The following is a 20,985-nucleotide window of genomic DNA, read 5'->3' on the forward strand; positions in this document are numbered from 1 at the left end:
GGGTGTTAAACGTGCCTACAACAGTTTATCGGCGTAAGCGTCACACCAAATGTTGAGATTTCGAAACCAGCTATACCGCGCACTCTAGTGTCTATTCTGAGAAATTAACATAGGCAAAGATCCAGTTTTCTCACTATCATGATGGTGAGGAGGGTGTATTATAAATAGCATTCCTAAATCTGTTCCTAATTGTATATTTTACCCGAGAAGACCCCACCATCTCCACATGATCAGAAGAATGGCCTGGACCCTTGGTGACCAATGCTACCTGGAAGATTGAACAGCTGGTTAGGATCTTGAGCTCTCCAGAAAGGGAAACTCCAAAAATGAGACAGGAGGCATTTTTAGTTTACTGGCTGAATCATTTAGATATTTATTACATTATAGGACATCAGGGCATGATAAACATGGAACTTTGATGAAAAAATAGAAATTTATGAAGGATTTTCAAAATGCCCCCTCATACCCTTTACCAAAAATAGGCCTACTTAAGACCGATTATATTTAAAAACAATATAAAACCATATGTTACGTTCCTTGAAGTATAATTTGGGTTTCCATACAGTTTTGAAGCAGAAGTACAAGGAAAAGACAACAGCTAAATCACAGAGATGAAAGAAAAGAACATACAAATTGACATTTAGAAACAAGAGACATCTTGAGGAAATTGGATAGGAGAGTAAAGGATAGAAAATATGTACATGATGGCCGATGCAGGTGGTCCAACAAAGTTGCCATCATCAGACCACAGAGTTTCAAAACTTTCTGCGCTGAAAAGAATGTGTTTCAAAAAATAAAACTGCTTATCGGCCTGGCCAACACCTCAAAAACAATACACGCAGGAGCCTGTAATTAATGAGGAATCTAGCGTGCCACGAGCTGCAATAAAAGCGGGCTGGCTGTGGAGAAACTACCTTTCATCGGCAAAAAGACAGCATGAAAAGGTAAGAGGGGGCCTCGCACAATGGGGCACATAACTCAGCCAGCCATTTGATCTGCCACTATTCTAAAAACATTCCATTCATGCACCCAACAGCAAACTTTACTAACATTTTTTGACAGTCCAAGAGCCGTCTATGCTACCTGTATACAGCTAGTTCAAGGACGAGCAATTACTTTCGGTCGCTGAAGGCCACTTTGGAGGACAGCAGTGGGTCTGGAAGTTACCTCAGTGCCATGGTGTCTGCCTGAGTTGCAAGGCCACCGTGAGTAAAATGGGAGCCGCTGGGTGACACAGGACCTCTGATTGTAAGCATAATACGAGCTGTCTGGAGTGTTCTATTTAAGTGTGCACCATAAATAATGCATGAGGTGCTGCTCAGAGCTTTAAAATGGAGGCCGAGAGAATGACGACACAATCACACTGAAAGCATTGGCGCAAGCATCTCATATATATATATATATATATATATATATATATATATATATATATATATATATATATATATATATATATATATATATATAAGATGGTAAATTTACATTAATGTAATATAAACAAAAAAAAAGTGGGTGGTAAAAAACAGTTGCTGATTTCCCTTTCAAGTGTTAAAAATCAACTTAGTAAAACGATTTCTCAGTCACAAGTTATAAATTCTCAGGAGTTATCTTAGCATACAATACAAGTGATACGATTTCTTTTCATATAAATATCCCTATTGGCTAGGCTTAAACGATAAAGTGTTGCAAGAGTGCATGTACCTGTTAGACTAGCCGTGTATAATAGGCAACGGTTGGACCAGCAAGTACAAAAGCAACTGGAGTGTTACGATATTCAAAACAAAATAATAATATGGAAGACAGACTGCTTGAACAAGTATAAAATATGCTCCCTACATAAATGAATGCCTCTGTGATAGTTATATAGTCATACAGTGCGGATAACTAAATAGACTGTGTAGGTGATGGAGTAGTGAAACAGGGTAGTGTTTTTGCAGTCGTGACATCAACTAATCGTGGTGACGGCACCTTGGCTCACTTCTTAAAGAACTTTTTGTTGAGTAGGAAGATGAGCAGATTGACGTTGACTTTGGCCTTGTCAAACATCTTCATCACAGCAACACCCTCATACTGCAGCTGGAGAAGATCCTGGAAAGAATCGGAAAGCACAAAGAGAAATTACATTCAGAATGTTCCACTCAAATGTCAATGTTCGACTCAAGATTCGCCCAATTACCATTACCCACAAATGATCGGACTCCGTAGCTCTGTGTATATATTTCTACACTGCTGACCAGAGCTGCTGACCAAATATGGGTAATTACATAGTTACATAGTTGTGAAATACTTCACAGGTGTAATAAATACCAGTAAAAGCGGATTTATGGCTAAATTACGGTCCACCTCATCATGAACCCATTAGTCACTCCACAGACATCCATGAGCTATATACCTAACGTCTCTACTGCACCTGTGGTGTTGGAGCTCACCTGATATTTCAGAGGGAAGCGTTCCATGTCCACGCCCATGAAGCGTGCCTTCACCAGGAATGTGCCGCCCTCCTCGCCAGGAACAATGTCAAAGATCACGTTCTTGAACCTGAGCAGAAGAGGCAATCGTCAATGCAGCAATTCATGGCACAGTGGTCTGTTTTTATAAGGCAGGTGCAAATCAATAACGTGTGAAGGATATGAAGAGAAGAAACTGGAGACTGAATTTGACATTTTGGATTTGAAATTTGAAATGGATGAGTGAAGCTGGATTAATTGTGTGTGTGTGTGTGTGTGTGTGTGTGTGTGTGGGTGGGTGTGTGTGTGTGTGTGTGTGTGTGTGTGTGTGTGGTCGTACTGGGTGACGGGCAGGTCCTCGATCTCCAGCAGCACACCCTTCTCATACAGACGCGCGGCGGTGTAGGTGAGAGCCGGCTGCTTGCTCTTCTTCCCCTTGCTGTCTGCAGACTTCTTCCCGTTCGCCTTCCTGAGGGCAGAGAGGAGGAGGTGTGGCATACAGAACAGAGAGAGAGAGAGAGAGAGAGAGAGAGAGAGAGAGAGAGAGAGAGAGGGTCACAGAGAGAGAGAGAGGGACAGAGAGAGAGAGAGAGAGAGAGAGAAAGAGAGAGAAAGAGAAAGGGACACGGACAGAGAGAGAGAGACAGAGAGAGACAGAGAGAGAGAGAGATATCAATTATTTGCTTTTAGTAGGATATGGCCAAGTCTGGGTACCATGTGACTGCCTATGTACCTCTTTTTACACTTTTTTTTAAAAAGCAAATGAGAATTTGTAATCATATTAGCATCCCGATCCGTGTGCCAATTTGCACATGGTTTGGAGTTAAAAGGCTTTCAGTTGATTCATTCATCTCTCTGTGTTTTTTTTTCTCTGGTTGCAGCTCATCAAGGGAGAAATGCACTATTCAGTGGAATTTGACGCCAATCAGCCAAGGCATTTGACATTCTGTTTTTGTCAGCCAACTCATTTTGCAGACACACAGAGAACGACACACACACACACACGGAGGACATTCAGCAGGCCACTACGCTGCCTTACCCGTTCTTAACGGTGAGGTTCTGCAAGCAGGTGGTGATGTACTGGCTGTAGTAGTCCACCTGCTCGCTGTGGAAGGTGCTCTTGCAGTGCAGGCTGTGCAGCGTCTGCTTCAGCTTCACCAGTTCCGCCTGGCGCCGCTGCCGGTACCGCCGCTGATGACGGATGTCCTGCACCACAGACACAGACACAGACACAGACGCGGCTCGTTACCGGCGGTGTAGTCTAGTTAGCTGTAGTGGATATGCTGTGATCAACACCAACATGTTAATACATATTCCTTACTTATTTTAAATGGGGATACGGAGATGGTGATGCTTTTTAAGTGGGCATACTGCATAGTCCTGCGCATCACGTAGCCGACACCACTGCTCGTTACCGGCATCGACTGACTGCCACCACCTCGTTTGCTTGAGCTCCAATTCAATTATGTAACGACTAATTACTATGCTATGGGAGATATCCTGCTGTAAGCCTTTTATTGGACTGATTATCTGGGTAATCTGTGCAAATGGCAAATAAACCTGAATGCAGTCAATTTAACAGATCGTGTTAAAACAGGGTTGCTAATGCACGGCAGCTAATGCTGAAGGGCCCACACAACAAATGGTTTAAATGAGGCCCTAAAGCAGTCAAATGAATACAAGTGGGATTCCTGAGTAGGACATAACGTTTCACAACATATGGCTTGGAAGTGGAATGATTATGATTATTGTCCTCGGCAAACGGTACCTAAAGGTTTGCAGATTTACATACAAGGTTTGTAGAAAGGTTAAGTTGAGCACAATATAGAATGTTCTGGTTAGGAATGCAGAAGTGTCACTATGATAGCTGGCAATGAAAGAGTGGCAATGGAAACTGTTCTAAAAGAGACAGCAAGGTGATTTCACGTCAAGTGACACTCTTCAGTGGGATGGTGGTTGTGAAGTCACCTATTAAAGGCAGGGGTCAAACTAAATCTATTGTAATTCAACCTGTTCTGTGAACCTTGGCCCTTTGAGCTGCTGCCCCAGCTCCTCCCAGGCTCAGCCCCGGCGGTTCTCAGCGCGCGTACCTTAGCGATGAGCTGCAGGATCTGGTTCTCAGAGTCGGGGGGCGTCAGCACGCCGAGCGCCTCCAGCCTGCGCAGGCTGCGCTGGATCTTCCTCTTCTTCTCCTCCAGGGAGAGGTTGCCGTCGGCGACGAGGGACTGGTTGCGCTTCATCTTCTCAGGGGTGCGGGCGTCCCTCTGTGCCCGCCGGTGCATCATCCAGCCGTGCTGCGCCTCCTGGGAACACACGGGCACAGGAGCTGGTACCACAGAGCCCTCACGCCACACGAGCGCCTACACCCACACACACTTCATCGGAGCGGCCCGTTGGGTGTCTAAAAATGAGCCATGTTCTTGCTCTGATCTCTCCTTATTCTTGTTTTATGCTTGTTTTCAATCAATACCCTGCATCTGACATCGCTTATCATATCTCTTTGCATCTGTTATCTCGCCCATTTACAACTTTAATAAAGGTTTGCCTATCTCATATTGTATTGCTCAAGTTAATTCTTTAGACACTAAATACACTATGAATGTAGACAGAGTGCAGTATATATATTTTACATATGTATAATTATAGTATACCAGTTATATTCTATTCTGTTGACCATTCTATTCTGTTCGCCTAAATATTTTTCTATTCTGCGACAATCTGGTCATAATTTGCCGAGAGCAGGTCCTGCACCGAACAGCGTAGTCGTTACCTGGTCTTTGGAGACTGAGGCCCTCAACACCTCACTCAGGGTGTCCCCAGGCTGGGTTCGGATCACGTCGATGATCAGCTGCTTGGTGCTGCAGAGTAGGACAAAAGTGGAACACTCAACTCACACACTGTAAATCACACAGTACTATCACAAAGTCCTATTCTTTTAAAAGTGCATTAGAAAAAGGATTTAGAGAGAATATGTGTGTAGTCAGTCCAATCTTGAAGTCATCTTAAGAAAAGAAAACGTTCAAAATGCACTTCAGACGATCTAATCAGTAAAGTTCCTGAACCAGGATATGGAACGAATGGGTGAAATCAGCCAGCTCCAAATATGCACAGAGCCAAATAAACACTACGGGCGGAAACTTCCGCATGTCCAACACTCTACAGAGCGCTGTCCTACCTCAGGAGAATGCCTTTGGCATCAGGACGGTCGTCTGTGCTTTTGAAGACGTCAAATTTGCTGGTGAGGGTCAGGGACACCTCCAGCTTGCTGTACTGGGCCAGCGTCTGCTCCATGTTGGGATCGGCAGCGTTCACCACCCCCTCTCCTGTTAACACACAAACACATTTCATTCAAACAAGCTTTAAAACACAACTCAATGTTGTGGAAAATGTCCACTTCCGAATCCAATTAACACTTAACTATTTACTAATTAGCACTCCGGAACAAGGCGTCCGAAGGAGATAATGCAGACAGGAGATCTCTGAAGAGAGCTGATCTTTATTCACCATATTGCAGTGATAGTGCAGCCCAAACAGTGTTCAGACCAACAGTCAAGCAATAGGGAGCAGGTGAGATGTCATCAGCTGGCGCCCCCGGATGAGATCCAGTCTATGGATGGCTGCGACCTATCGTTTATACCCCTTGGCCCTCGAAGTGCCCCCTTCTCGCGCTATCCCCAAAAACACCTTTTAGCCAATCCGCGTCAAGCAGGATCAAATATATTGGTGGAAACAATCTTCCTATTATGCATAATAAAATACATGCCAAACTGTGTAACCGTGTGTTTTGCTTTCCTTTCTTGTTTACTTCATAACCGGCAGTGTCTGTCCTCCTGGCCTTGTCCTTGCTCTGACTCCACCAGCTGTTGACATCACCTCTCCCTCGACCATCTAATGTGAAGATGCTTTCTCCTGGTATCTACAGTGCTCTCCCACACCCCACTCCTCTGACTGTTGGTCTGTTCTGCTCAAGATATGTAATAGCCTTGAACCGCTTACAGTAAATGCAGTCGGCCCAACATTACAGCTTATGAAACCATGAGACGCATCCTTTGATTGAATCATGAAAAAAACCCCACACCAGCACCATAACAGATAATTTACATAACTTAGTACAATGAAACAAAATGACAATAAAAATTCAACTAATCAAAAAAGAAAAAGCATTGCATGGAGCTTTTGATTGATCAAATTTCTGGAGTTGAAAGTGGAGTTGAAGTGGGAACTGACCGATGATGGCCTGGACGGAGGGCACCTTCCCGACGTCTCTGAGCAGCTCCAGCAGAGGGTCAGAAGGGTCCTGGCACAGCGAGTCCTTGTGCTCTAGCAGCAGCTGCACCAGACCACACACCAACACAGGGCACATGAACACCAACACAGGGCACATGAACACCAACACAGGGCACATGAACACCAACACAGGGCACATGAACACCAACACAGGGCACATGAACACCAACACAGGGCACATGAACACCAACAGCATGTTCACTTCGTTTATAGATCAAGCATGCACTCAAAGACTTACAAAATGCAAAAAGCTTTTTTATACGTGCCAACTAAAGCATACCTTTTTTTTGGTCTGCTTTGGTTAGCACAGATTAAAAAAAGCTTTGTGCATTTTGTGCAATACTTCATTAAATAACAATTCTCAAGCTGTTTGGAAGCAGTTAGCCTACTTTTCCTGATAAATAGTATAGTTCTTTAAACTGACATTTCCTACAGTCAGCTCTTATCAGAGGCTACTGATGCAAAAGAAAAGAGGCGAGACCTTGTGGGTGTTGAGGAGTTCGCTGATGGAGATGTAGATGAGAGGCTTGTTAAGGATCACCATCTCGGAGTACTCGTCGATGCTGAAGCGCTCACCCGGCTCTGGCACATCACACGCCGCTTTCAGGTACTTCCTGTAGGCAAGAGAACAAGACCTCTTCAGTTATGAAACAATTTTAGATACTCATCCCTCCCCCCTCTCCACGCACACAAACACACACACATATCCCCAGACACATTTTACTGTTCAATATCAGAAGAAAACGTTCAAATTCAATTCATAAAAGGGCTATAATTCAATATTATATCATTCAATTTAATTATCTGCTAAAATTCAGATATAAGAAGGCAATCAAACTCACAGAAAAGCAACGACTAAAAATCCAACATGAATAGAAAAACAAACAGAAGAGGAAAGCCGTAGCACTGACCTGAACTTGGCGTGAGTGGTGGTGATGTAGTCGTTGAGGGCGCGCAGGTGGGAGCTGTCGCCGCGGAAATGCTGGAGGGCGGCGGCCTGCTGCAACACACGGGCGATGGAGCCAAGCGTCCGGCGCTGGTCCGGCAGCAGGACGGAGCCTGCCGAGAACTCCACCACGTCGAAGCCGTCGGGCGCCACCACCGCTGGGTTCATGTAGCGGTAGTACACCAGGTTCCCCACGATCTGGACAAACAGATCAACAGTCAGGGGGTTGCAGCGGAACAAAAACAACTCAGTAAATACTATAGGAAGTCTTTTTATGTGCTGAAGGAACGATTTCTGAAGAGACTAAATCGTTTCAAAATGTTACCAAACTTAATGTAGTTCAGTGAAGTGGAAACAGGCACCAGGCAACAGGCACTTTACTCTAGGCAAATAATGCAACTTAAAGTAAAGAGTTCTAATCAACTAAGGTAGTATGTTGTATATGTAGTACCGGTAGGTAGGTATCCACAGGGCTTAAAGTAAAGAAAATGTCTATGCCTGAAGTTATCAAGATGTCCCTGTATCCAGAACAGACTTTCACAAGTTGAGTAGAAATGCTCACAGAAGGCAGTATGACACCCACACAATGACAGTGGAGTATGTGCGAGTGTTTGTATCTGTATGTACATAATAGTCAGTAAAAAAATGGCTGATGCTAGTCCTGCTTACCTTATAAAGATCCTCCTCACTGGCCTGAGGAAACTTCTCCTGCAGCGCATCCCTCAGGACTTTGGCAGTGTAGCGCAAGCCATAACTGGACAGAGCAAGGGATTGGAGAAGAACAGAGCAGAGTCTTGGACATTACAAACAGAAAGTGGAAATTACAGTGTGTGTGTGTGTGTGTGTGTGTGTGTGTGTGTGTGTGTGTGTGTGTGTGTCTAAATAAGTGAGGGGTATCAGGTGAGCTGGAGGCCTATAACTCACGGTAGCTTGTGCAGGTTACTGGTGATGGCGTTGAGCACACGGTCGGTGAGGGTCTTGAGGTTGGTGATGGCGATGTCAAGGCGCTGCTGCACCTCGGGGTGACCGAGAGCCTGCTCTGCACTCACCTCATAGGGCAGCGCGCTGACAGGGAAGACAGATACAGACACAGGGTCAACCAGGTCAGCTTCAACGCCCATGGCTCAAAAGATGAACCCCCAGAAACTTCATTAATAAACAATTGCCAAGTACAGAGTGATTCATGAATCATGAATTTATTTTATGCTATTTCAAACACACATTTCAAATGTGTCTTTGACTTTAAAGCGCCATCAACTTTGCCAGCGATTTGCTTGTTGCCTGAAAACGTTGATAGCTGAATGACATGAACATTCCATGATCTCTCGTCACCAGCCTTCTCTACGTCTGAACGGGGTTTAACAGATAACTGGAGAAAAATATTCCAAAATATAGAGCTCCCCAGTCCCGCCCCTCCTCCGAGAGAGGTGCTTGTCCGGAAGTAAAATTCTCATTCATTTCTCCCATTGACTTCTGGAAAAATTCGGATATAAAGAGTTTTAGACCATGCCTTAGGCTAACCAGCTACGATGTGACTCATAAGCATATAACTTATAATTTCGAGTGAAAAAATGAACAGAAAATGTAAAAAAAGCGAAAGGTACAAGACTGTGTACATATCTTAAATTCCGAGATAGAGAACTCAAATCCCAGGATGCTTTGCAAACGTAAACACATTTCCAACATTTGCAGCCTAAAGATAGTTTAACATGGTTCCATATTAATCTGAGAAAAGAAGATGATTACTTCCTACCGTTTCCATTGAGTAAATTCAACCTTCAAGATGAGAAAACCGTTATTTTTCGGAAGACCACACATCGGTCCTGATCAGCCCTGCAGCCATTTTAAGTTTTGAAGTTCCAGCGAGACGAAGCTGGACGATAGGCGCGGGAAAAGCTGAGTACAGTTTGTTTGGCATTGCCATGGCAACGGCGATCTCTACCAATCAAAGGCTCTGCTTTCACCAGTTTTACACGTTAGGGTGTCGGGTAGTGTAGTACTCTCTCGTTAAATCGTGAATAAAGCATTGTTTTCTCAAAACAAGGTTGATGCCCCCATTAACTTTTGACATCTATATGAGCAGGTATAATCGCTTAGTCACATCGTAGCTGGTTTTAAGTCTACCATGGACGGTTACGATGTTATGGCTTATTCTCCAATTGTCAATGGAGAAATTGTATTGGATTTTTACTTCCGGACTAGGCTGTGGGCGGGACTGGGGAGCTCTATTCCTAATATTCCTCAAAACAAATGTGCCCGTCAAAGTGCTCCAGACTGACCTCTTGTGGCCGGTCTGGGTCTCCGTCTGGTTGATCCAGGTCTTGTAGATCTCCACGGGGTCGGTGCGGATGCTGAGGGAGCGGTCCTGCAGCACCTCCCTGATGGCCGGGCCCAGGATGTCCTGCAGGGCGTTCTGGCCGCGGGCGTGCCGGTAGAAGCTGACCAGCATCTTGATGACGGTGGGGTTTCCAGTCACCACCTGCTGAGGCTGGTCCACCTTCACCCTATGGGAGAAGAGAAGGGTCAAGAGAGAGGTCGCTAGGTGAGCGGTGATTTTATAATTTAAAAAAGAAAGGTGGTGGTCATTAAGTGAAATCTACACTACTATCAACTGAAATTCACATACATTTAGCATGTAAGTTTAAATATATGATTGAAGAGGGCATTTTAATAAGGTATTAGTATTATTCATTTGTTGTGTTACTGTTTTACTCGGTTTGTGTGGGAGTATTTGTGCCCGAGTGTGTGTGTGTGAGTTTAACGTGTGCTCCCTCACTTGATCTCGTGGCGCAGGGCAGTGGTGAAGAGCTGGAGCAGGAGGTAGGCCTCTCTGCAGTCTGACCCGTAGTTTTGTGTGTGTGTGTGTGTGTGTGTGTGTGTGTGTGTGTGGTCCCTCACTTGATCTCGTGGCGCAGGGCGGTGGTGAAGAGCTGGAGCAGGAGGTAGGCCTCTCTGCAGTCTGACCCGTAGTTGAACAGCGTGAAGATGACCGCCTCCATGAAGCTGGTCGACTTGTTCTGGGGCATCAGGAAGATCAGCTGCGCCAGGTACTGGGGCTGCGTCTGCCAGGGGAGACGAGACACGTACACACACACGACACATGACACACGACACACACACACACGACACACACACACACAGTTAGTTCGGTTTCAAATGTAATGCAAATGAATTCTGTTCCACAGCCTAGAGAAGCCCAGCAGCTCACCTGGAGCAGGTAGAAGAGGTGCTGGTAGGCCTCGAGCTTGTCCCGGTTCTCCTTGCTCAGAGACTTCAGGCCCTTGTGCTTGTTGAGGTCCATCATGTCAGCCAGCTGCTCCTTGTTCTTCTTGGTCAGCTTCTTGCAGTGGGACACCACCTCCTGTTCTCATGGGACCGATGGAGATGCAAACACAAAACGCATGAGAAGGGGAGGAGTCAGTAAAATGAATGACGCAAACCACCATAGTTCAGATCCGCTCATATCTTAGCTAACGTCTAATACTAAAAGAAAGAAAGAAGTATTCCAACTTAAGCAGTATGAAAAACTGTAAGTAAAATGAAGTAAACCACCTCAGTTCAGATCTGCTCGTATCTTAGCTCTCTGACCAGGGAAAACAAAATGCATGATGTGTGCCTGTGTGGCGATCTAATGCCACAAAAAAAAAGTCTCAGTGGGTGGCTTTCAAACTCTCTCCTCGATTCTCTGTCCTCCAGGCTCGTTCCCACTGATCTATAACGAACACTGATAGACTATCCCATTGTTACCGCCCCATCATTCTTTATCTAGATCAGTGAGGACGAGGACCGAGGAAAGAAGGGAGGATGTATAAAAGACCAAATGAGAGGAACCCATTGAAACCCTCAGCTGTTCCTCACCTGTAGGGTGACCCTGTTGCGGACGAGCAGGCCGATCTTCAGGTCCATGATGTCCAGGTCGGTCTCCAGCTGCTGGTTGGAGCGGATGGTGCGCACCACCTCCTCCCTCTGCCGCAGCAGCTCCCCCTCCTGGCGGATGTCGTTATCGCCCAGCTCCAGCAAGTGGGCAAACTTGCGCACCACAGACAGGGGAGGGGTGGTGGAGTGGACTGAAAAATGAGACGAGAAGATAACATAAATAATAAATAATTAAATAAAATGCGCTTTAAAAACAGGAACTAACCAAGACTAAGGTCACTAAGACACTGGTTTGGTGACTTGTGAACATACCCAACATCTTGTACTCCTCACGAGCCTTGTTGGCTCTGACGAAGGCCTGGATCTTTATGATGGCACCAACCTGAAGAGTTGAGAAAATATCAGTAATGAATTTCAACACATTCTTTGTTCAAATTAAAAATTATGACATTATTATAATGATTATAATGTAATGTATGTTTATGTGAAACTCATCTATTTGACTTACATGTCTCCTAAAATACCTCATCCGAGCCACATACTTCCTGCGGGCCAGCCACATCTTAACTGTGGCTTGGATCTGGAGACCAGGAAGTGACATTAAACAAGTTACAAAAAACACTAAAATCAGAAAACAAACCACGATTTCGATATAATAATTCAGAAAAGGAATCGTTCTGAAGCACTCACCTTGACAATAGCCCTCCAGTTGCGGTAGAGATACTGCAGCCTCGCTTTATAGGCCCTCTGCTGAAGGAACCTCCTCCAGTGAGACTACGAACACAGTAAAAACATTTATCAATTTATAAACAAACAGCATTGTTTATATAGAATAGCTGCATAGAATAGCTGTAAAAGGCCTGGTATCGTCCCACGGCTTTTGATGAGAATTGCGTCATCAACGAGGCATGCAGGGTTAGGTGTCAGGTGCCTCCTAACAATTGTGACCGCACATGAATGATGCGCATAAACGTGCATGAGAGAAGTATACCACTTCCTTAACGCTGTCTCTATTGCTAAATACTTGATCCCATGCTGCATTGGATTTTCATGCATGGCGGTTATCACCCTAGAACAGCTCATCACTAATCATCGTGCCAACAACAAATGTGTCGCCTGAGGAAGAGCCAGTGGCTTGAAACGTTGCTTGACAATACATTTCACTGGGAGCTATATACTGGTGTGCGGATACTTTTATCTTTTTGTGTAGCTTACGTCTCTTGAAGATCCTGCACCCAGTCAAAATTAACAAAGGATGTGCGTGCATGGGTATTCAACTTTTTACATCAAATGTGTAGCCTCAACAGTTTGGCCCATATCATTGTCCATATTACTGTCAGAAATCCAAGGACACTGTTAAACATATGCAAACTGAAGCATTCCCTTGCTCAGTATGCCTGCTGATGAATGCAGTGCCCTACCCACCCCTGTATAAAAACCTGAATGTAGACCCTTGTGTGGTGTATGGGCCAGTTCCCACTGACTGGACGCTCACCTGGATAGTAACGATGGCAGGCAAGTGGGTGTTGAGGAAGTGGAGTCGCTCTGCCAGCTTCCTCCTGACCAGGAAGCCTCGGACTCGAGCCTGCAGCGCCACCACCAGGTGACTGCTGGCCCTCCACTGTGCCTCCCTGCTGTGGGCTGAGGTCACACTGTTCAGAATGGCCTGAAGGGGGCAGTAGTGTCACTGTTAGCCATGGAGTTAGTGGCGCAATGTCAACAACACTGTGATGCAAGTTTACATCTAAGCGAAGTAATGAATGTCATTCAGAGAGGACACTGAAACTGAAGATAAACACAAGACGACATGAAGCAAAACATAAAAATAAACAAACATAAATGCACATCAATATCATCGTAGTCACTCTCCCTCATCCCTATCACCTAAAAGACGCTACGGTTTCATCAAAGGTCCTAATAATAGCTCAGTGGAACTGGATCCCGTGCCTGGCAGTAGTGTCCGAGTTACCTGGATCTCCTCGTGGGCCAGGAACATGCTGTTGTGCACGAAACCCTGAGGCCTGTCCCAGGTGCCCTCCAGCTTCTGCAGGTGGAAGTAATAGGAGCTGCCATCCTGGGTCTTGGTCCGAACCCAAGGGCTTCGGTTATCACCTGATCAGACACACACACACACACACACACACACACACACTCATATACATATGTACAGGATAGGTAACCTCTGCCTCAAGGACTTATTCTCTGCAACTCAACACTTACAGAATGACTGGCATCAGCTAAATCATATCATATCATGACACGGCATGGTTCATGGGGGAGGGGGAATGACTACAACGGAAAGGTCATGGTTAAACAGACTTGCTAACAATAATCGTATAGTTCAAGTACATGAGGACATGCATTATTATTGGAAGGCGGTTTAGGATTAATGCTTCAATCTTTATCTAGTCTTTCTATGATGATTATCATTAAATACAAGACCAATCCAGATTAATTTGGATAAATCAAGAGACTCTAGAGTTTCACCATTTCATCCCTGTGTACCAGGGGGATTATCCACAAAAAAAAAGGGCCTAATCGTTACGCAGTGGGTAGAAGCGCCAAAACTAGTACAGACACTGTTGTGGTAAAGAGGAGATGGGCCCTAACCTCCGACGGCTTTGGCGCGGAACAGGGCCGTGAGCTCGGTCTGGTAGGCGGCGGCGCACTCGCCCAGCATGCTCCTCAGGGACACCTCAGGCAGACGCATCACCCGCATCGTCTGGGCCGGCTTGCCCTCCTTCACCGCCTGGTTCACCGCCGCCAGGCCCAGGCACACTGGCACAGCAGAGGAGAGAGGAGCGTTAACACTCAGGGGCACACTGGCACAGCAGAGGAGAGAGGAGCGTTAACACTCAGGGGCACACTGGCACAGCAGAGGAGAGAGGAGCGTTAACACTCAGGGGCACACTGGCACAGCAGAGCAGAGGAGAGAGGAGCGTTAACACTCAGGGGCACACTGGCACAGCAGAGCAGAGGAGAGAGGAGCGTTAACACTCAGGGGCATCACACAGAATCAGCAGATACCATCACAGGGCTGGATGGCAAGCGGAAGCAAATTTCAAGTGGTACGACTGCACAGATGAACTAAACAGTTGTTTGACGTATTTGATTGAAAATGTTCAATAAATAAGTCAGAGTTCAGAGTTTTAGCGCTCTCGTCGCTGTGCAGCAAAACACCTATATGCAAACAAACAGTTTAAGTTTAACTTTTGATCAGACCCAGTGTCTGAATCAGTGAAGAGTAGAACGAGACGCGCTTACAGTACAGTATACAGTATGTGCATGTGTTCGCATGTGAACAGAGCAGACTCACTTTTCAGAGCTCTGTTGGTGTCCTGATTGGCCAGACGCACCCCATCCTGGATGTCAGCCAACCACAGCTCAGCGGCAGGGTCTCTGCTCAGCTGCAATAGGTCAACAGTAGCTTTCAAAACAACTCGAAAGTAACACTCCACACAGCTGTTATCAATGCAGCTGGACAAATGTGAAACTTGCCGTGTAGTGTGTGTATTGTTAAATGCAAATCCCGCACCTCTGCCTTGCGCTTCTTGGCTTTGGTCATAACGTCATGGTAGCGCCTGGCAGTCCCTGCCTGCACTTCTTCCAGACCACTAGAGGGCAGCAAGAGCGCAGCCAAAGTCTTCTGTGGGTCGCTGCGGCACAGGGCCTGGTTAATGATGCCGATGGTCAGTATCTCTGGTTGCCAGATGGAAACAGAAAGAAGTGCATTAGTGCCTCACGCTAAAATAAAAACAGTAAAAGTTTGAATTTTTTTTTTGGCTTGAACAGTTATTATTCTCTGCAGCTGAACTTCAGAGCTGGCCTGGGACACTAATCATGTCAAGTCCGGGACACTCACGGTCATGTTCCTCCTGGGCGGTGTTATTGACGGCGTTGAGGCCCCCCTGCAGGTCATTCCAGGTCAGCAGAGCCCTGCCGGATTTCTTCTTCAAGTCGCACAGCTCTTCGAAATACCTGGAAGGCAATGAGCATTACGCACTCTGCAGCTCACTCAAGTAAACAAATCAATTTCACCGCTGAGTGACTGAGCCCAAAGTGGCGGTGTGCACAGAGTAGACGTCTAAAACAAAAGCACTATCTGCAAACCAAAGCCAGGCTTGTTTTTCTTCTTCTATAAACGTTAAGCAGAAGTAAAGGAAGACAAAGCACACATGCTTGGAATACACGGTGTGAATACCTCAGCATTCCATGAGGAGTACTGATAAATGATGATGATCTTCATTTTGTCACTTTCATATTATCTTCTCTTTGTTTAGCTTAAGGCTACATTTTGACTATTCTGCATAAAAAGTTCACTCTCTTTGCGGCACGTTGCACAACAACCCTGTAAGGCATGATAAGCTGAACAAATTGTTTTGTTGAAATTGCTGCACAGGGCTGGGAGTATGCGAGACAGATCTTGCACGACAGCATGACAGATGATAAACTCTCTTGTCCCGTGGCCTCACCTCTGGATCAGGCTGTCGTCGATGTCTGCCAGCCCAGCCGCGGAGCTGACCAGCGTGGCACAGAAGGCGCCTAGGTCACGGGCCTCCAGGGCCTGGTTGACGAGCGCCACGGCGGAGAGCATCTCCACGGCCACAAACAGCTCCTCCTGCTGCAGCTCAGCCTGGCCAGCAAACAAACATCAAAATATTGATTATATGATAAATTACGGTGACTGCGCACTATTGAATGTTGGTAGAAAACACACACATACAAATATATATATAAAACTAAATGTACAGTGTGAGCATAGTTTATAACAGTTAAACACTTCACCGATTAGCATTAAGCTTTGTATCTTTAGAAAACCAGTCATGTTTTTGAATGGTCGTGCATCATTCCCTCAGTTTGCCTTGAGATGGGAGAAATACTGATTTCAATGTTGGACTTCCTGCTTTCAATGATGTAAAAATCATCATTTTACATCATTGAAAGCAGGAAGTCCTATTCATGGGCTTACTCATAATATTTAGATCCATTTTGAATTACTTATGTGTAAGTACTAGGTAGGTAACAAAGAGTTCCTAATAACTAAAACTCTGCAACTTCAAAAAGCTGGGCTCAAGTCACAAAACATTTCAAGTGTCTAATCACGGTCATTCATACTGATGAATATAAGTGAATGAATATGCATGGTGCTAAAGGTCAACCTCAGGGCATTGCTCTTGAAGAGGGGCCAGCTCTCGTTGGTACAGGTCAGCGGCAAAAGGGTAGACATCTGGCAGCTGGGCATCGGGGTCCATCAGAGCTCGCACGGTTTGGCGGGCGTCCCCGCGGCGCAGGGCCTGGTTGATTTTCACGACAGCCTGTTGCACTGCATGAGTACATACACAAACATCATTTTCATACACTGAATGCATACGTTAACTCCATCAGGCGCTAATGCTAATGGCTACTGGATGCATGTGTACATTGCACAACATGTTTATAAAGTCAGTCAGGTGCAAAGCACCCAGGTTGTACAGGTTGGTCCAAAGGGAAATAACATGAGACGGCTTGACCTTTCACAGCAGTTTGTGAAATCAAATCACTTACAACTGAATAGACTCAAAAGCTCTCTCTGCACTGAGACGGAGGTGTGAAACTGACCTGTTTGGGAGCGCTGGGCTTCCTCGTTAGCCACAGTGATCCCCTCCTGCAGCTCGTCATGGTCCAGCGGCTCAACAGAGCCGATGTCCTACGCGACCAAACACGAGTTACAGGACACCAACCAAAGGGTCACAGGCGACCAACTCTGACATGTGACTTATCTAGCGTTACGTGTCGTACAAATGGGACCATTTATATTTCATACAACAAATTTGGACATTGTTTGGTTCAGCAGTATTCCACTGTGTAAAACATAATTAATAGATTCATTAATAATTCATAATAATGACAATCGACAACAATCCAATCACACAGGGTTTTTTTTTTTTTACAGTTAGTTTCGCAGGTAGCACAAGCACCCTCACCAGAGCCTTCTGCTCCCGGTCGCTGAGCAGTTGCTCCAGGTACCAGGGGCTGTTGTCTCGGAGCAGGCTCCTGAGGGCCAGGCACGGGGCCTGCAGAGCGGACAGGAGGACCAGGGAGTCGGCACACTCCAGAGCCTCGTCCACATGCTCGATCGCCGCACGCACTACAAGGTATTCACATCCGTACACTTTAGTACTGTACATCCAAAGCTCACTCGTGCCTCTGCTTGGGCAGACATACTCGTCTAAACAAACAGTAAAAACCTACTATGCTATTGGTCCACATGACAAAGAAATGCACTTTTACATGCATTCCCTGATCAGATACTCTTATCTGAGCCAGCTTCAGAAACTTTGTTATGTAATTCAAACTCAATAATGAGCTCACAACACCTACGACCTTGACTGAGGTGAGCAGGTCATCTTGCAAGTGCCATCTTATGAGTTTAATACAGTGTGTGCATCATTATTTACATTTATAAACTCAATCTAAATACATCTTTGTTTATCAGAACAGCAAATCAGACTTAGGATCGGACTTTTTGAGCAAGCATTGCTGGGCAACGCTCCTGGGTACTGTGCCTAAGCTGCATCCCCACTAATATGTTTTCTGGAGAACTTTAAATCATAACACGACAAATCGTCATGATTACCCAATCAGAAAACATGAAACCGGTTATGTGGTTGCCCAGCAACATTCAGTTGCTCATAAAGTTGCTCAACGGTATTCCAGCTATTGTTGTCGATCATACACACCATTCACTCTGTTTATGTTGTCCTGGATTTCACCTTGGGTGAGATACTCCTCGTAAATGTCCTTTTCATGCGATCCATGGACCTAAAACAAAATTGATGCATTGTGATTATGTTACCAGATGTAAAGTGTAATCAATGGGCATAAAAGTTAATTCGTCACTCATAAACTTTACAGAAAAGCTAGTGAGTGTTGAAGGGACTTACTATTACTTCAATCTGCATGTCCAGGAGAGGTGACATCTGAAAGAGTGTGCCATGTCCTAGCTTACCTTGACATAGGCCTGAGCAGCCTTCTCTGAGCGAGCCTGTCGCAGCATCTCCTGATAGATGGCCATCAGCTGCTCTTGGAGGTTGGTCAACATGGCGTTGGGGTTCCTCAGGGCCTGAGCAGTGTCCTCCACACAGCCCCGCTCCACAGACTCGTTAATGGCAATCACAGCAGCGTGCACTGGACACGACAGAGCGAGGAGGAGAGAGAGAGAGGGAGAGAGGGAGAGAGAGAGAGAATGTTAGAGTATAAGAGTAATATGTAATATTGGTATGTGTCAAAGGTTAGTTTCCTCAACCTTCTACATTTTTTTTTATTTTTACACAATGTCAAAAATCTGTGCTTTTAATAGTACTTTAATTGGCCATACCAGCAGCCTCATCCACAGATAACTCATTGGCCAGTATGCCACCAATCTTGCCGAAAGCTGGCATCTGAATGCCGTACTTGTCCAGTTCCTTTTTCATGTTATTGATCTCCTCCTCTGTGAACAAACACCCAAAAAATGACATAAGATATTGTTGGGAAACTTGTTCCGGAGTTGATAACAATGTTGACCTTCTGGTGACGCTGTATCCAATCACAAGAACTAATTACAGAGGGAAATGTTATACCTGTGAACTTGACCTTGCCATAGAGGTCATGGATCTGAGGAGCCAGACCCAAACGGAAAAGGTAGAGGCTGGAAAAAGAATGAGTTGGAATTTAGAGGACCATCTAGAGCATCAGCCTATAGCTATCAGACATGCCCGATACCAAACCCTGAGGTCTTCTATCAAACATGTTGTAGAGTGCACTGCACTCTCACTGTCCATGTACAAAACAAAGACTAGGAGTTTACCTACCTGAGGGCATGAATACAATAAACAACTCTGGGCATGTTCTTCTTGTCATAGATATCTGTGGTCTCTGGGTGGAAGATCTGAAGGAGAGGCAATAAACTGGATGTTAAACATTAACATTTAAAACATGGTGAAGAAAACAAATTTTAGTTTGAATACTTATGTACCGATGGAAGTCCAACTTCCACCATCGCATTGCGCCAGAAATTGATGTTGTCTGTATGACGGAACTGCAGCCCAGTTGCCTAAAGGAGAATTCAACATGCAACATTTAAGAATTGGTCACACAAAGGCTTATCACAAACGTCTTTGACATACAAGAAATCACATGCATGGTGTGACTGTATAAAGCTCCTGAACGAGTGCATTAGACATGCATCTTTCTTTTAGCTAACCTTGTACCGTCCCTGGTCCAGGTCATAGATTTTTTTCACAGGCACTACTTTTGGGGCAAAACAGTTCCCCAGCTTTGCCAGTAGCACTCCATTCCTGAGCCCCTCCTCAAGCTCAGTGGGAGCAGGAAGTTCTTCATTGAGGCAAGCCTCCATCCACCTATTACAGATCAAACAAGAGCAATCAACACTTAACTCAAGAATGGCAGTTTCCCTAATCCAAAAGAGATTAAACCCTTGCAGACTAATCTCAGAGACAGATAAGAGACAGATAAAAACAAGCAGTACTGGATTCCTCTACTTGTTTCCGTTTCTGTTGGACGTATCAACAAACCTCTTAGCCTCTTCCAACCGGCACAAATACTGATATGCCACATTTTGAATTCGCTGCTCGTCCATCTCCTCTGCTGTTAACCGTTCATCTGTGTAATACAACAAACAAAATTGTAATTAAGGATCTTTGGTAATAGTAGCAGTGTCATTATTGAAAATAAAGGTTTTTTTTGGACCCAATAAAGCATGGAGGCAAGGACATTGGCAAGCAGTCTTAGTAAGTAAGCCAAACTAACAAAAGGACTACCAAAAGTCAATTCAAGAACACCCAAGTTATGTTGATGCTGACTGAGCATGCAACAGTTGCAAATAACTTGATGTGTTCGTAGCTTGAAATAATAATTCACTTTAGTGTACATTGCCAGACAGCAGTGGCTTGTCAGTTAACGCTAGTTTGCCCCATTTCTGACAACGACAGTGAAAATGATGTCATATTTGACTAACGTTGTTACTTACAGCCTGAACGTGTTTGTCCACAAGATTCGCCCATTTTCGCTTCGGTGCGGCGTCTCCAGAAACACAAAGTTGTATAACGCTGGCCTAATAAAATGTATTTAGAACGCAACCGAACTTTGCTGGCGATATTAACGTAAATTTAACGTTAACGTTATCTAGCTAAGCTATGCTAGCAACAGAATTTCAGTTTAGCAACAGCTTAGCTGCTACCTCGATGTCACTAAATTGCGTTAAATTTGAAAGTTTTCAAATATCGTTAGCTCTAGCTATATCGGTAGCTAACCTACGCACGTTATCCCCCGGCTGTGATACAAGTAAAACAATTTCGCACACTTCTAAAGTTATTCCTGGAGGAGGATAGCGTTGTCCTAGTCTGGTTTGTCTGCAATTTTTCAAAGTCTACTTGCTGTGGTGGTGGC

The 20,985-nt window shown here is 45.1% G+C and overlaps 1 protein-coding gene across 2 annotated transcripts; it reads right to left on the reverse strand.

Annotated features, from left to right (window-relative positions):
• Nucleotides 1-349: 349 nt before the first annotated feature.
• iqgap3 (IQ motif containing GTPase activating protein 3) lies at nt 350-20,937 on the reverse strand. 2 transcript variants are annotated; one of them, XM_062538291.1, is made up of 38 exons: nt 20,567-20,937; nt 20,112-20,199; nt 19,781-19,937; nt 19,553-19,630; nt 19,389-19,465; nt 19,158-19,225; nt 18,914-19,027; nt 18,545-18,723; nt 18,276-18,357; nt 17,520-17,683; nt 17,155-17,242; nt 16,716-16,879; nt 16,029-16,189; nt 15,419-15,534; nt 15,092-15,255; nt 14,873-14,963; nt 14,167-14,334; nt 13,526-13,668; nt 13,052-13,222; nt 12,247-12,330; nt 12,065-12,136; nt 11,869-11,938; nt 11,539-11,747; nt 10,889-11,041; nt 10,579-10,742; nt 9,960-10,184; nt 8,605-8,745; nt 8,350-8,434; nt 7,646-7,878; nt 7,216-7,348; nt 6,675-6,777; nt 5,623-5,770; nt 5,218-5,305; nt 4,538-4,750; nt 3,487-3,653; nt 2,788-2,916; nt 2,430-2,538; nt 350-2,088 (listed from the first exon to the last, which is right to left on the reverse strand). In XM_062538291.1, the coding sequence occupies exons 1-38, from the start codon at nt 20,598-20,600 to the stop codon at nt 1,975-1,977; spliced, it is 4,947 nt and encodes a 1,648-aa protein (XP_062394275.1). In that variant the 5' UTR covers nt 20,601-20,937; the 3' UTR covers nt 350-1,974. The 2 variants fall into 2 exon arrangements, with proteins under 2 accessions (XP_062394275.1, XP_062394276.1); XM_062538292.1 differs by lacking the exon at nt 12,065-12,136.
• Nucleotides 20,938-20,985: the final 48 nt, after the last annotated feature.

Source organism: Sardina pilchardus, chromosome 6 (genome assembly GCF_963854185.1).
Source record: "Sardina pilchardus chromosome 6, fSarPil1.1, whole genome shotgun sequence".
Classification (NCBI taxonomy): Eukaryota; Metazoa; Chordata; class Actinopteri; order Clupeiformes; family Clupeidae; genus Sardina; species Sardina pilchardus.